The sequence below is a fragment of the Chelonoidis abingdonii genome, chromosome 14 (genome assembly GCF_003597395.2).
Source record: "Chelonoidis abingdonii isolate Lonesome George chromosome 14, CheloAbing_2.0, whole genome shotgun sequence".
In the NCBI taxonomy this organism is placed as follows: Eukaryota; Metazoa; Chordata; order Testudines; family Testudinidae; genus Chelonoidis; species Chelonoidis abingdonii.
In genome coordinates this window covers 483,264-500,316 of record NC_133782.1, presented here as the reverse complement: position 1 = coordinate 500,316, position 17,053 = coordinate 483,264, and the positions used below count along the sequence as shown (strand labels likewise).

The following is a 17,053-nucleotide window of genomic DNA, read 5'->3' as shown; positions in this document are numbered from 1 at the left end:
GTGTTCTCTGTATTCCCCACTGTTCTGCTGCTTCTTGAAGCCTCTATCATTCTCAATGCTTGTGTGGAATGTGGAGGGAACCCACGGCCTTACACTGGAGTCAAAAGGGTCAGATCCATTATCTTACAGGGAACAACCTGCTTAGCTCCATATAATGAGACACGGGCCTGATCATGCATTACAAAGAGTGGCAGGGCACTGAGGATAATCTTGCCAGTTTCCTATCCAGCAGCAGAACACCTGTGGTTTATCAAAGTTCTTTTTGCTATTATTTATTTTCTTTTCATTCCCCATGAGGAGTTTGTTCAAAGCCTCTGCAAGGCAGGACCAAGAGTTTGTTCTTTTCTGTCTTTAACTGAAGTAAAAAAGATGAACAGAACTTCTGCTGGGAAATTATTCTACCTGAGTCAGGGCTTTAGCTGCTTAGCAATGTGCCAGCCATTTGTTCCATGTCACTGTGTTTGGGCGGAAGTGCAGATACCCAAAAAATCCTCTCACATAAACAAACATGAAACCTGCACGTCTGCTAATGCATTTCCTCCTCGCTTTCCCCAGCTGGATGAGAGAGGGTTCTTCAGCAACTACAAATGAAGACTGGGAGGGCATCGCTGCCCTACGGAAAGGAAAGGCTATCACATGAGGATTGTATGTTAAGCTTCCAGAAGTAGCTTATTGAAAGAGAGGACAATGGAGTATGGAGAACAGGCAGGCTCCATCTACTGCCACAGGCCCTTCCTGTTAGTCCCCCAGGTCACTGCTACAGTCTAGCTATCAGCTCTGAATTCCTAGGCAGACGGAGTTCTCAGGCACAAGCTCCCTTTTCCACAATAGCCTTTAGGGAATCCAGTAGCTCCCTATCTCACAGCTACTTAGTTCTGCAAACCTCTACCCTTTAGGTGTCTCTCTTTCTTTCCCTTCTTCCTCTCAATCTTTCAGTCCCTGCCCTGAGTCTGGCTCTCGCCAATTCATTTGTATTCACACATAAGGCAGGTGCTCCCTTCCTACTTGCTTTAGTGCTGAATATTTACTTCACCAACAAAAACGCCTTTCACTTAGCAGAACAGCATGTGCTGGCCCTCTTGGGGAGAAGCAGGAGAGCAACGTCAGCACGTTCAGAAATCCACTCTGTCGGCTATTGGCTCTTCCTTACTTTGTCTGCAGCCATCCCAGCCTTAGTGAGGGAGCTCAAAGATTCATCAGAAGCAAAAGCTAACGTGTCTGCTTGGGCTTTTCTTTTCCCATTGTCTTTTTTAAGTTTAGAAGAGCAGTTTTTATAACATCATTTTCATCCTTCTGAGAAAGTGCATAGTATGGGAAGGGCAGAACCAGGCAAACAGTAGGAAAGAGAATTAGCAGAGTGCAGGAAACATGGGCAGAAACAGGAGAAAAGTCATCAGTAACAATCCCCCACAGGCCCCTTTAGAAAGATAAAAGCAAATCTAGCAGCGTCTTCAAACTTCCAAGTCCTTGAAGTTTGTCCATCATCCACCCATCCATCTACCCATGTACTTAGATGGCCCACAGTATCTGGTACTTCCCAAATATTTACAAAACAGAAATTACACTGAGAATTTCTCTTGCTTCCTTCCCAGCCCACAGGAGAGAGAGAAAGCCTGATCGGTTAATGGGTTTCTTTATACGTAAGGGGTACAGTGGTCTGTGTGTGCAGAAATTATTGAGGGAAAAACAGTCACAGAGCTGAGTTTTGCATTTAGTGAAGCTCTTCTGCTGCTCTGGATCTGGAGGCAAGTGTTCTCCCTGTGAGCACAGCCTCGGGAAGGGCAATTCTCTGAGCTCATTGAAGCTGCCTCAGCCTCCTTGCTGCTTATTCCCAGTGTTTAACGAAGTCTTTGGAATCACCAAGGCTCTCACCCAGTGGTGCCAGGCAGAGAAATAACCTTGATGAAGCACAGACAGCATGGCTGCTGCATCATCACAGCTGAGAGCAGATACCTGCTATAGCACAGAGAGCTGGGCCGAGATACAGAGCAGAGACAGCCTGCACAACTGTCTGGAGAAAAGGAAGAAGAGTGCAAGTGATGGGCCTTTCTGTCCATCTGTCGTATTTCATCTGTCAATCTGTCTGTCACTGTCATGGCCCTTTCTAGACACAATGCCTCAAATCTATTTGTTTTTATAAAATAATTGTTTGATGTAACACAGGACAAGCTGCTTCTGCTATTGGCCCGGCGACTGTATGTGTGAATGGGAGGTACATGGGTAGGAGGTGTAGATCACAAAATACCTAGCGGTGCAGGTGCAGGGGCCGGATTGAATTTTAAGTTGCTACAGAGTCCTCACAATGTAATTTACTTCCCCATGGATGGCTGTGAGTGCTGCACATGTCTGAGGAGAGAGGCAGAGGTGGCCACATCCCCAAGACCCAGGCAGTGAATCCAGAAACAAGATGGCATCTGAACTGAGGAGGAAACACATTATATAAACATGGGCTCTTAGCAGCCCCAGAGGTGTCTCATCAGGTGTGAAAGCAGCAAATGAGCAGCGTAGGGATGCCTGGTGGAGATGCTGGGTAGATAACACGGGTTTTGATTAGTATTCATCAAAGGTACCACCTGACCACAGCTCCACTTCTCAACACAGAGACAGGAGGAGTATTTTTAGATTGTCTGGGGAGATGTTAGATTCCCCTTCCTGCATCTTCTCTTATATCACCTCTAGTTAATGCCTGCTTCCTTGAGGTGGTCACCTCTGCACCAGTGAGTGATACCCACCCCTCTCCAGAACCCTCCCCCTCACCTGCTTCCATTGCTAGGACCGTGATGTTGTGCCACCCTGCCGTCTCCCGATCCAGGACTTTGACCGTCACAATGGTGCCTGTGTTTGCATCAATGTCAAAGATCCTCTCCAGGTCAGTTTTGTGATCGATGGCGTATCTGAGCACAAAGCAGGAGAGAGCCATGAGGGATTAGGGAGGGGCTAGCAAGACCTGTACTGAATCCCAGCCAGGTTGGTTAGGCCCTGTTACAATCACTTCCACTGTGACACTAACCTGTTCTCTGGCCTCTATCTCCAGGGACATAGGTAGCCCCATCACTATCTGACTGCAGGGCCTAGAGTTAAAGTGAGAGTACACGGGGGAAGGTTGTACCAAGAGTGCAAACTCCTTCCTTTGGAGAAGCACGGACTATGGACAAGGGGAAACGTCTGTTCTGACTGTAACACATCAGCTCAACACATTCATCGAATCGTAGAAATGTAGGACTAGGAAGGACCTCAACAGGTCACCTAGTCTAGTCCCCTGGCTATGGACACAGGACTAAGTATTATCTAGACCATCCGTGCCAGGGGTTTCTCTAACCTGCTCTTAAACACCTCCAGCAACGGAGATTCCACAACCTGCCTGGGCAATTTGTTCCAGCACTTAACCACCCTGACAATTAGGAAGTTTTTCCTAATGTCCAACCTAAACCGCCCTTGCTTCTTGTCCTGTCCTCAGTGGATAAGGAGAACAATTTATCACCCTCCTCTTTATAACAATCTTTGAGGTATGTGAAGACGGTTATCATATCCCTCCTCAGTCTTCTCTTCTCCAGACTAAACAAACTCAAGTTTTTCAAACTTTTCTCATAGGTCATGTTTTTTAGACCTTTAATCATTTTTGTTGCTCTTCTCTGGACTTTCTTCAATTTGTCTACATCTTTCCTGAAGTGTGGTGCCCAGAACTGGATACAATACTCCAGTTGAGGTCTAATCAGTGCTGAGTAGAGCGGAAGAATTGCTCCTCATGTCTTGCTTTCAACATTCCTGCTAATACAGCTCAGAATGATCTTCACTTTTTTTGCAACCGTATCACATTGTTGACTCATATTTAGTTTATGATCCACTATAACCCCCAGATCCTTTTCTGCAGTACTCCTTCCTAGGCAGTCCTTTCTCATTCTGTATTTGTGCAATTGATTATTCCTTCCCAAGTGGAATACTTTGCTTTTGTCCTTATTGAATTTCATCCTGTTCATTTCTGACCATTTCTCCAGGTTGTCAAGATCATTCTGAATTTTAATCCTGTCCTCGGAAGCGCTCACGACCCCTCCCAGCTTGGTGTCACCCACAAACTTTATAAGTGTACTCTCTGTGCCATTACTCAAATCATTGACGAAGATACTGAACTGAACCGGACCCAGAACAGATCCCTGTTGGACACCACTCGATCTGCCCTTCCAGTTTGACTGTGAACCATTGACAACTACCCTCTGAGTACGATTTTCCAGCCAGTTGTGCATCCACCTCACTGTAGCTCCATCTAGGCTGTATTGCCCTAGTTTGTTTCTGAGGCCGTGAGACGGTAACAAAAGCCTTTCTGAAGTCGAGACATATCACATCTACTGCTGCCCACCCCCACCGCCCCATCCACAAGGCTTGTTACCCTGTCAGAGAAGGATATTAGGTTGGTTTGACATGATTTGTTCTTGACAAATCCATGTTGACTGTTACTTATCCCCTTATTTTCTTCTAGGTGCTTTCAAACTGATTGATTATTTGCTCCATTATCTTTCTGGGTACTGAAGCTAAGCTTTCTGGTCTATAATCACCTGGGTTGTCCCTATTCCCATTTTTATGGCTAGGTACTACAATTGCCGTTTTCCAGTCCTCTGGTACCTCTCCCCTCCTCTATGAGTCCGCAAAGATAATCGCTAATGGCTCCGAGATCTATTCAGATTCAAGGCAATAAAGGAGCCATGAGTAACTCCCAGACCAGCACAACTGCACAGGAATGGATCCCTAGTTAGCAGCTCTCACCACTCGGGAACCTCTCTTTGGCTGCACTCATCTAAATCAGGGTTACTGCAGGTCAGGAGCATGGTACAGTAGCAGAGCTGCATGGGGATGGGAGCCAAGGACAGCAATAGTGTAAATGTAAGTGCAGTCATAAAAATTAAAGGTGGCAAGGTCCAATTTGATCCCAGATCATGCATCCCTGAGGTCCACAAGCAAGGACCACAACCACTGTGAATGGTGCTAATGGAAACACCTAAACAGACAAACAGCAGATTGGCCCTTGACATTCCCTGTATTTTCCTATTTTATGTTGTCTAGTTTTAAATAACTCAAATGAAAACTCTCCTGGTTTCCTGCAGGTGTCTATCCCACCATTTCACAGGCCGCTGGCTGTTAGAAAGGGTTTTTACTGTTCAGTCTAACTTTCCCTTTTATTTCCATCTTATCCTGTTTCTGAGAGTCCTATCCCTTGATACCGCCCCAATCAATCTTGCCCTGGTTCTTTAGGAAGGTGGATCGACCCCTTTGTCTCACCTGCACAGCTAGCTCATGAATCAAGCCTCCCAGCACCCTGAGCACTCAGTTGTCCCTGTGAATCTTTTACAGGGACTTTCACAGAGCACAAGCTGTCATGGAGTGTGAGGGAGTCTGGCCCTGCACCCCTCTTCCTGGACCCCGCAGTGACTTTTAGTCAGCCAGTAAAACAGAAGGTTTATTGGACAACAGGAACGCAGGTTACAGCAGAGCTTGCAGCACTAGCGTAACCCCCCACTGGACGAGTCATGGTTACTGTTATATCTACATAATTATTCATCAGTTAATCTTGTGCTCCCTGCCATTCGAGTTTCCTGGCTTTCCAGGGTGCTGGAATCCTAGCCTAGGAGACCCCTGAATTCCACCCCCACCCAGCACACCAAACCTGAGAACTATTCCCTCCTGCCCAAGCCCCTTCCTTTGTCTCCCTTCCCAGGCCAAGGTGCTGACCTTTTCCCCTCCCTTACTAGCGTTCAAGTTACACAGGCTTCCGGTAACGTCCACCTCTAGAGAGTCCCCTTGCCACTCCCTTCCCCACACAGACAGCCCCTAACTCCATCACATCTCTCCCCCCTTCGGACTGAAACTGAGCGGGGTCAATCTGCCCAAGTGACCTTGGGGAAAGTTTCAGGGTCCCTCTCCGCACCAATGGATCCCTATCCAGGATATGGCTACTATCCCTTCACACATGGACCCGCCCATGTCATAAGTCCTGCAGGAAACAGGCCCCACGCCTCAGGAGCTTGGACGTTGGCCTCCTTTCATTCTGGTGCAGCCAGAGTCAGGGGAGAGCAGCGTCGGTGTACATGGTGAAGTGTCACCCAAAGAGATATGGCTCTAGCTTCTTAGGGCCACCATGGACAGGCATTCCTCATACTCCATGGCCACGTGTAAGTTTTTGCTCACGGGTAGCAGCTTCTTGCTCAGGTACACGATGCGGTGATCTCTCCCCTTTTCATCCTCCCTGCATTAACACCGCCGCCAGTTCCCACCGTACTGAGGCTCGATGAATACCCATAAAGGTGTTCAAAATCTGGGTTTTGCCAGAAACTGGGCCACTAACCAGAGCTCCTTGCAGCGCCCGGAAAGCCTCCTCTGCATTCGCATTGGTCCAGTACAGCCCTTGTTGGCTCCACGCCTTCACTTGCACAGCTCAGTGATGGGGGGGTCGAGGAGGGCTAGTGGTTGCTAATATGCTGGGGCACGAACTTCGCATAGTACTCTACATGCAAACATACTGTTAAAAGCCAGAGCCAGTCTCCCGCCATCCCAAATAAAGGCCCTGGACTGCTTGTTTCGAGGGGAACGGGCCAAGTCTCTGACCACCCCGTGCTCCACCTTGGCTGTTCCGGCTTCAAGAGCAAGCCGCTCCCCACCGATGCGCAGGTAAGATACTTCAGCCATCCTCAACCTTGCAACTCTCAAGCCTTACGGTTAACCCACAGTTTCCGGCAGTCGGCCAGACTTGTTTAACGCCTGGGAACGACGTGGTGCACACACCGAGGTCTGGCTAAAAGACGCAGATGAGCGTCAATGTATACCCAACGGGCAACTCTCCATCCCCCTCAGTAGCTGATCCACCAGGGTGCTCGTCTGGAGACGGCTGGACACCCCAAAGCCAGCACTGTCCCTGACCTCTCTTTCAAGATCCTGGGCAGTTTTACCACCAGTGACCGAAACGGGGAACAATCTTATAGGGGGAATGTGACCGCGCTCTCCACCGCTGTCGAGAGAGTCAAATTGGTGGTTCCAGGCCTGGTTGGAAAACCGAGCTTGTCGGTATACTCCGCATGTCGAAGGCACCCCCTCTGATCTCCAGCGTGCTGGCCAGGGTCAGCTGGATCAGAGAGGGGAATCGCCTCCCAGGGGGAACCAGCTTTGTCCAGGGAATAGATCCACTAAGGGTCATCTTCCTCCCCTCCAGTGTACACACGGCCACACCACATTTCCCTGCTGTCATAGTATGGTTTTCATCATGTTTCACATGGTACACCCATCGGTGGATGTGCCCGGCGTTTGACAGCTCCACCACATAGTTTAAACCTCAATCAGTTGCTTGATAACCTTGAGGGCACCCTTCCACCAGGCAGCCTGGGGAGTTTTGGTTTCCTCGCACCGGGAGGGGGATGAGAACCTCCACCTATCCCGGTGGCAAAAGGGCCACGGGGGGCCGGGGCCCAGGCCGAGCGGTCACATGGATCCAGAGCCTTGCCTGCGCTTCCTCTGTGCTCCGTGCCAGGAGTCTCCCTGGCCTAGGCCCATGAGCGTGCCAATCCTTTCTCCTGGAAGGTCAGCGACATATCTCCAACCACTGATTCCCTCGGGATGGCTCCTCCCATTTCGTCTCACTTAGGGTCTAGGGCCCCTTACCGCCTTCCATAACAACAGTTCGAAGTGAAACCCGGTAGAATTTCCTGGGGTACCTCCCTGTAACGGTGGCTGTTCATAAATTTTTTAGGTCATCCATCTTTCAGTGTCCCGTTGAAAACCTTTCCACAGCCCATTGGACTGGGAGTGATACGCTGAGGCCCAGTTGTGCTGGACCCAACATTTCTCATAAGAGACCGGAGCAGGGCCGACATGAAGTTGGACTACCTGATCGTTAAGACCTCCTTGGGACCCCAGCCAGCTGAAAATTGTCAGCAGCGCATCCCACTGTGTTCTGCTTCGATAGAGGACAAGGCCACCGCCTCGGTAAGCGAGTGGCAAAATCAGCAACACCAGATGAATTTCTTCCCTGCCCGTGGTCGTTTTGCTGGAGAGGTCCCACTCATGTCCAGTGGCCACCTTCTGGAAAGTTCTTCTATGATGCGTAAAGGCCCTCAAGGCCGCTTTTCCCCTTGTCCGGGCCTTCCCCCCACCCTCTGGCAGTGGTCACAGATTGGCAGTTACTGTCGGACCTGGTAAAAGACTCAGGCCAAGTTAAAGCTGTAGCAGCCTCTGACTGGTGCGCCGGATTCCTGGTAGCCTTGCGAGAGGTGATGTCATGGGCCAGGTACAGCAGCTTGTGGGTGAAACTTCTTGGGAACCACAGCTGCCTCCTGATCCCCTATGACTGTACTTCCGCATGGGGAAGCCCATTCTCGGTAAGGAACCTCTCCCACAGGAACCTCTCCTGGCAACCTCTCCTCCCATGTCCTGTACCGCAGGCAACTAAGTCAGCCCGGTCCCTGGCTTCCGCAAGAGGGGTCTTCTGCGCTCGGCCTGGACTCAGGCAAGCTGGGACAGGGATGGGGACCAGCTCTCTCTTGCTGGCTGGGTCTGAGGCCGCAGGCTCTCTGTAGCCGTGCCCCTGGGCGGCCGCCCCGCCCATGTGGCAGGTATAAAGGGTCGTTTTCTCCTGCAATCCTCGGGCGGGACCGAGTACCTCCCCTGTTTGTCCCGGGGGCAAGTGCCCTTTGGCCACTCTGACTACGAGTCACGACCAGGGCACTTTTGAGTGCTACTAGGGCAGTCCCTCCAGGTCCCCTTCATTAACAACGTCCGTGGGCAAATGTGGGTGTACCCTCCACTCCTTGGGCCCTCCTGGCCTCACCACTTCAGAATGTACTCTCGCCACGGGCACCTTGAAAGGGGCCCGCCCACGCCCATCAGGGTCAGGTGGTGTCAGGTCCACCCGATCTGAGGCGCACCACCTTGGCCGGGATCCGTCACCTCCTGCGCCCATGTCCCAAGTACCACAGTGACCTCTCCCATCTACCCTCCAGGGAAAACAGGCACTCGTTTCCGGAGGGGCCAGCCCCGCGCCACCCGGTAACCAAAAACCCGGACGCAGGAGCTCCAGCCAACCCAGAGGAGCTGATCTGGGACCTCTCCGCTCTTCACAGGTGGTATGTTTGCCAGCTCCCCTTCCAGGAATGTAGCCCCTCCTCCGAATGGGTTTTACCCAGTCCACCCTCTGCGGGTTGGGTCTGCTTGTCTATCCTGAGCTTGGGGCACTGGTCCCGTATGTGGCCTTCGTTGGCCATTGATAGCACCCCATGTTCGTGGTACCCTTGAGTTGGTCGGAGAGGAGCCTGAACGCTGGATGTTCCCCTTTTGGGGGGGTTCTCCATAGGCCCCCCACTGGAGGTCCCATGATGCACTCTTCTTCTGCGTGAGGCAGTTCCGGTGGGCATTCGCACACGCCTGCAGGAGTCAAGCAGCAAGAATAGGTTAGCTGCTAGATTGCTGTAAGCGCTTAGACGACTCTTACTTGCATAGCCACGACCTGTCCAAATTTGCGTCGCAAAACATACAGAAATAAGGTTGATAGCCATACCTACCATCCCAGCTCTCGAGCCTGCAGATGCTGTGCGAGGATCTCACTGCTTCACAGACTATCTCGGAGTCCCGGCTCTTGCTCGCATGCCGAGCAGCTTCAGGTCGGACTGGGCACTCGCGTCTCAGCACAGGCATGCAGCACTCAGTATGGAAGTCGGTCAGAGGCAAGCCGCTCTGAGTCGGGCCAGCTGTCCAGGTTGCCGGGCATAACCCCCGCGCCGTTGACCCAGTTGGTAGTATTGACCTCAGGGTGTCATTAGCGCTGCTCCGGAACTTTTCCCGTCATACCTTCAGGAGTCATCCAAACTCGCGAGCATAAGGGCGCTGTTTTGAACAGTTCATAGTCCCCCGCCTCCGCCCCTTTCAGTCGCACCTGTACACCTCTACGGCTGTGGGATCCAAGTAAGGGGTGAGAACTGGATCCTGTCCCTCAGGCAACCCTGTGCAGGCTCGCAGGCATCCTCAAGGCCGCAGGAAGGTATCTATTCCTCGCGCCCTCCTTACGCGGGGGCAGCAAGTGCTTATCAAGCTGTTTTTAAGACTTGGGTCCCCCTTCACTCATCGCGCAGCCGGGGCCTCACTGCTCCTCAGCTGGGCCAGCTCCACTCATTGTGTTTGCTGTTCTCCTCTCTTAGCTCACGCTGGCGATGGTTCTCCTCAGTTTACGCTGGGTCCTCTTCTCCTCTCTCAGTTTACGCTGGTTCTCCTCATGTTTACGCTGTTGCGCCTTCTCCTCCAGCTCATTTGCCTCTTTTAACTCGAGTTCCCCATCTCAGCCTTCATATTCCAGCCGCCATCTGCTCCACGGATGTCGAGCCGTTGCTGCGAGGCATCCCTGCCTAGAGAGGGGTGAGCATCGCTGAGGATCCCCTGCTGAGCTCAAGGGGGGGATCACGGAGCGCCGGGGATCGAGGATAGCGCCGCCTGGGGCTCCTCCCAGCTTCCGCTAGGGCCTAGAAGGGGGGGGTCTTGATCGACAGCCTCGTTCGCGCCACAGGGGTACTGACCAGTCCCACGAGAGACAGACACGGTGGCTCTGCTCGCCACTCTGCCATATTGCAGCACTCCACGTAGACAGGAACTTCCGTGTATATCATGATCATGCGAGGCTATCGCACCAGCTGGGCAATCATCTGTTCTGGTGGTATGAGAGACCGCACTACAACAGGGTCACGCACATATGGAGAGAAATCATGATATATGCAGAGGAGCGACAGCAAGATGTAACCCTAAGCTGCACAGCCAGCGCCTTGTTAAAAAGTCTCAATATAATCCGCCCAAAAATACCCCAAGGACCCTGTTACTGCAAAAGTCCATCACTGTGCCAACGCTCCCCAGGGGTTAACCACCCCTTCGTTTTACTGCTCCCCAGTCACTTACTGCAGGAAGCGCCGTCCATGGGGTGCAGTATATCCCACCTCTGCCACCAGTTGTCACGGAGTGTGGGGGAGTCCGGCCCTGCACCCCTCTTCCTGGACCCGGCAGTGACTTTTTTTAGCCAGCCAGTAGAACACATTAAGAACATTCCCAGTTTGTCACACCAGGTCACAAAGTCAGTCTGCGGTTGAGCAGGGGGAGAACACAGCCCTCCACTTTAACCACAGCTGGGATCTGTGCCCCCAGTCTCCCAGCACAGTATAATTTTTCCAATAACCATACACTCGCAACCAAGCATGTTAGCATTAAATCACAGCACAATCGGACTTCGGGGGCAGGGGCTGGTTCTGCAGTGCCCAGCACGGCACAGCCCCATCTGATTGAGCCTCAGAGCACAGACACAACACAAATAATAAACTACAATAACACCACCAGATAAGAATTAGAAATCCAGGAGGCCAGCAAACCATCAGCAATACAATATAATTGTATTGTGTTCAGTGTCTTTCACATGCAAGGCATCCCAAAGCGTTTTACAGAATTAAATAATCCAAGACAACAAAAAGTACAAGGGATAAATTACCGAAAGGAGGGTGGTGAATAAATTAAAGCATTCAGGCCAATAACAGGGAGAGATAAACTGAGAGGCAGAGACAAGGGAGCTGAGAGATGAAATGAACGAAGAGCTGATGAAATAGGAAGGCACAGGAAGGCCATGAGAGATGGCAGGGGCTGTAGAGGAGAAGAATCCAGGTGACTTCACGTGGATGAATTGTGGGGAGAAGATTCCTAGACCATGAGCTCTTCAGGGCAGCGATCGTTTTCCTATTTGTTTGTGCCCTGCCCAACACAACCAGGCCCTGATGCAGCTGGGGGCCTCCAAGCAGCAATATCAATATTAGTAACCACACAGAGACAAGACCCCGGAGCTCCACCAGAGAGTTTTCAGACAAGGAGGGTGGTTCCCAGTGTGATCTCAAGGCCACAGATTCCTCTACTCACATACCAGCCTTGTTTAGCCACAGCTCAGCCATGGGACTAACCTCCTCAAGGGTCATCAATGAACTCGCAGGTAACACTGGTGCATATCTGTCAGGCTAGGGTGCTTACAGAGCATCTTCCCACACAAGGTTTTAGCTGCATGATTTCATTAAAACCAACACCCGCCCTTGGCTAAACCGCTACCCTGGTGCACAAATACCATGGGAATCTGCAAAATACAGAGAGGCAGACACACAGTAGCTTGAAAATTAAAGGACACAACTGTCCAAAATCATCACCCATATATATGCACATGCAAATATATGTTCTGCCCATACAGTAACCTCCCCTGCCCACCTTTGCACCAGCAGAACGTAGTATGTGTCAGGAGACTGTGACCCAAAGCTGGCACGTAAAATTAAAAAGGTTACAGAGGAGGTTTTAAACTATGGGCTGGGGGAAAACCAACACATGCAGAGGAGCACACGATTCGGACAAAGATGTTCCTTAGGGGAGGGTCTATTAATGTGGATTCTCCATGTCCTAGTAAAAAGGAGGAGACAGAAGTTGATAAAGTACAGGTAGGAACTGAAGAGAAACAGTCAAATGAAAAAGAGTCCCATTCAGTTACATTACATGAAGGTAGACAACAAAATATTGACAAATTTGATGAGTGATTATACAAATGCTAGAAGTCTAAGTAATAACATGGGTGAATTCAAGTGTCTGGTATTAAATGAAGATATAACAGGCATCACAGAAACTTGGTGGAACGATGATAATCAATGGGACATGGTAATATCAGGGTACAAAATATATAGGAATGACAGAGTAGGTCGTGCTGATGTGGCACTACATTCAAAAGAAAGCATAGAGCCAAATACAGTAAAAATCTCCAGTGACTCAAAGTGCGTCACAGAACCTCTATGGATAGAAAGTCTAATAAGAGTAGAGCAGTAGGGATATACTACCAGTCACCCGACCAGGATGGTGATGATGATTGCGAAATGCTCAGGGATATTAGAGAGCCTATAAGACTAGAAAACTCAGTAATAATGGGGGATTTCAATTATCCCCACATAGACTGGGTACATGTCACCTCATGATAGGCTCCAGAGATAAATTTTCTAGACATGATTAATGACTGGTTCTTGGAGCAGCTAATCCTGGAACCCACAAAGGGAGAGGCAATTCCTGACTTAGTTGTAAGTGTAGTAGAGGATCTGGTCCAAGAAGTGAACATAGCTGAACTGCTCAATAAAACCATAATGCAATTAAATGTAATATATCGGGGGGGGGGAGGGAGAGAGATACTAAAGAAACCCACCACAGTAGCATTCAACTCCAAGGAGGCGAACCACACAAAAAGGAGGAAGCTAGTTAAACAAAAATTAAAAGGAGTAGTCACAAAAGTGAAATCCCTGCAAGCTGCATGGAAACTTTAAAAAACCCACCATATTAGAGGCTCAAATTAAATGTATACCTCAAATTAAAAAAAATAATACAAAGACTAAAAAATGCCACCATGGCTAAACAACAGCGTAAAAGAAGCAGTTAGAGGCAAAAAGGTATCCTGTAAACACTGGATGTCAAATCCTACTGAGAAAAATAGAAAGGAGCAAATACTGTGGCAAATCGAGTGTACAAATATAATTAGGCAGGGCAAAAAAGAATTTGAAGAGCAACTAGCAAAAGACACAAAAACTAACAGCAAAAAAAAAACGGTTAAGTACACCTGAAGCAGGAATACTCCAAACAATGGGTGGGGCCACTGGATGATCAAGAAGCTAAAGGATCACTCTAAGGTAAATTGCAGAGAAGCTAAATGAATTCTTTGCATTGGTCTTCACTGCAGAGAACGTGAGGAGATTCCCACACCTCAGCCATTATTTTAGGTAACCTATCACTAAATTAGCCTCTGTACTGGATGACTGGTGGATAGCTAATGTGATGCCATTTTTTTTAAAAAGGCTCCAGAGGCAATCCTGGCAATTACTGGCCGGTAAGCCTAACTTCAGTACCGGACAAATTGGTTGACACTATAGTAAAGAACAGAATTATCAGACACATAGATGAACACAGTATGTTGGGGAAGAGTCAATGTGGCTTTTGTAAAGGGAAATAATGCTTCAACAATTTTTTATAATTCTTTGAGGGGGTCAATAAGCATGTGGACAATGGTGATCCAGTGGATATAATATATTTGGATTTTCAGAAAGTCCCTCACCAAAGGCTATGAAGCAAACTACGCAGTCATGGGATGAGAGAGAAGGTCCTCTCATGGATCAGTAATTGGTTAAAAGACAAAAAGGAGGAGGAGTCACAAGTACTCCTCGTTCTTTTTGCTGATACAGACTAACATGGCTACCACTCTAAACCTGGTTAAAAGACTAGAAACAAAGGATAAGAATAAATGGTCAGTTTTCGGAATGGAGAGAGATAAATAGTGGGGTCCTGCAGGGCTCTGTATTGGGACCTGTGCTGTTTAACATGCTCATAAGTGATCTGGAAAAAGGAGTAAACAGTGAGGTGGCAAAGTTTGCAGATGCTACAAAATTACCCAAAATGATTAAGTCCAAAGCAGACTGTCAAGAGTTACAAAGGGATCTCACTAAACTGGGTGACTGGGCAACAAAATAGCAGATGAAATTAAATGGTGGTAAATGCAAAGTGAGGAACATTGGAAAACATGATGCCAACTACACATACAAAATGATGGGATCTAAATTAGCTGTTACCACATAAGAAAGAGATTTGGAGTCATTGTGGATAGTTTTCACATCCACTCAATGTGCAGCGGCAGTCAAAAAAGCGAACAGAATGTTAGGAACATTGGGACAGGGATAGACAATAAGGAAGTAAATATCCTAATACCACAATATAAATCTATGGTAGGCTGACACCTTGAATACTGAGTGCTGTTCTGGTCACCCCATCTCGAAAAAGACATAGAAATTGAAAAAGGGCAACAAAAATGATAAGGGGTATGGAACAACTTCTGTATGAGAAGAGATTAATAAGACTGAGAGTGCTGATCTTGGAAAAGAAATGACTAAGGGGATATAAGATAGAGGTCTATAAAATCATGAATGGTGTGGAGAAGGTGAATAAGGAAGTGTTATTTACCCCTTCGCATAACATAGGAACCAGGGGTCACCAAATGAAATTAATAGGCAGCAGGTTTAAAACAAATAAAAGGAAGTATTTTTTTCAAACAGCGCACAGTCAACCTATGGAATTCATTGCCAGGGGATGTTGTGGAGCTCAAAAGAATAATGGGGCTAAAAAAAGAACTAGATAAATTCCTGGAGGATAGGTTCCATCAATGGCTACTAGCCAAGATGGTCAGGGATGCAACCCCACGCTCTGGGCATCTCTGAGTCTCTGACTGCCAGAAGCTGGGATTGGACGACAGGAGGTGGATCATGCAATAACTGCCTGTTCTATTAATTCCCTCTGAAGTATCTAGCATTGGCCACTGTCAAAAGACAGGATACTGGGCTAGATGGACCACTGGTCTGACCCAGTATGGCCATTCTCATGTTCATAGACAGATGCTGATAATCTCCAAGAGCCATCGCAGCAAGTGGGCAGGACCCTGGCGTGTCCTCATGTGGGATATGCTCCCATTTTCTGCCTTAGTTCCCAATGGAAGGACGGAGCATGCCAAGGGCATTACCTTTTCCTTGATCCTCAGATTTCTTCAGAGAGGCCTCTAACACCAACCTGGCCTAGATCGCAGCCTCCAGCACTCATTTGTCGCTCTGTGCTTATTTGTTGTCAAAAAGGCAATTGCAAGGAAATGGGTGTCCAAACCAGCAAACATCTCTCAGATGGAGACTGTCCTGCTGGAAGGAATAATAGAAACTGGTGCAAAAAATTTCAGTTCCTTCTGAAGGGTTAATCAAGATATTTACATAAGTGTTCCATTATTCTTCCACATCCCCTGGCCTCTAGCACAAGTCGGGGAAAGGGAGCGGTGCCGAGGAGTCGGTGCCGGTAAAGGTCGGTGCCGAGAGTCCTTCTCGGTACCGGGGCGATCCAGTGCTGAAGGCGCGCTCCTTACCGAGGCAGTCTGTTGGGCGATCGGTACCGATGCTCCAGGACTAAGTGCCGACTCCATGAGGAGCTGCTTCAGTCGAAAGTCCCGCTCCTTCTTCATCCTTGGTTTAAAGGACTTGCAATGCAGCACTTGTCAACGAGGTGGGATTCCCCTAGGTACTTGAGGCAGGAGTTGTGGGGATCCCCTATTGGATCGGCTTCTGGCATGCCGAGCACGGTTTGAATCCCGGTGCCTTGGGCATGAGCCTGCACCGGGGCGGAGGAAAGGGGCTAATCCCCGATCCCCCTTTCAACTATGTACACTAACTATCCAACTAATACTAAGTATAAACACAAAAACTCGAAGTACATACACAGCGAGGAGTAGAGAACTACAAGTAGTTAGGGATGTGGAGGTCAGCAAAGCTGCGCTCCACAGTTCCAACGACTGACACGGGTGGTAAGAAGGAACTGAGGGGCGGTTGGGCTGGCAGGGGTATATATTTAGCACCATAGCGGCGCCACTCCAGGGAGCGTCCAGCCGACCCACCGAGTGTTGCTAGGGTAAAAATCTTCCAACGAACGTGCATGCGGCGCGCGCACACCTAATTGAAATCGATGTGAGCAAGTACTCAAAGAAGAACTGTTCTATTGCCTTAAATATCCTGGGAGCTCTTGGATACCCTAATTCTCACTGCCGGTTCTGGGATGAGTCACTTAAAGTCTGTACAGCTTGTCGAAGACAAAAAGCCCGATCTAAGTGCTAGGTGGTGGTGGTGTTATTGCTATTTAACCTAAATTCTCCTCCCCTCTTGCAGCTTGAACCCACTCCGTCTCATTCTGTCCTTGTTGGTTAGATAGAGTTACTGATCTTTCTCCTCTTCATAACATTCCTTTCTGTAGCTGGAGACAGTGAGTCTCCCCTCAGAGCACCCCCTACTGAACTCCCAACCCCACTTTCTGCAACACCTGACTTTTTCTTCGGGCTCTTCTTCCAAATAGCAAGAAGTCCTGATCCTGCTTCACTTGTGGGAACTGGCCAGTCACAGCCTGAAGTGAGCTGGCTGGAGATGTAGCAAAAGGGACGCCAGGCAAGATGCCGAGCGGACTGCTTACGTCT

The 17,053-nt window shown here is 49.1% G+C and overlaps 1 protein-coding gene across 4 annotated transcripts in view; it reads right to left on the bottom strand.

The window, feature by feature from the left end:
* Positions 1-17,053, bottom strand: part of CDH22 (cadherin 22) — a 144,482-nt gene that overhangs the window by 44,632 nt on the left and 82,797 nt on the right. For all 4 annotated transcript variants that reach the window (XM_032795564.2, XM_032795560.2, XM_032795562.2 and 1 more), the window contains one exon: positions 2,758-2,894. In XM_032795564.2, the coding sequence (XP_032651455.1) occupies positions 2,758-2,894 (137 nt within the window). The remainder of the gene's footprint in view (positions 1-2,757; positions 2,895-17,053) is intronic.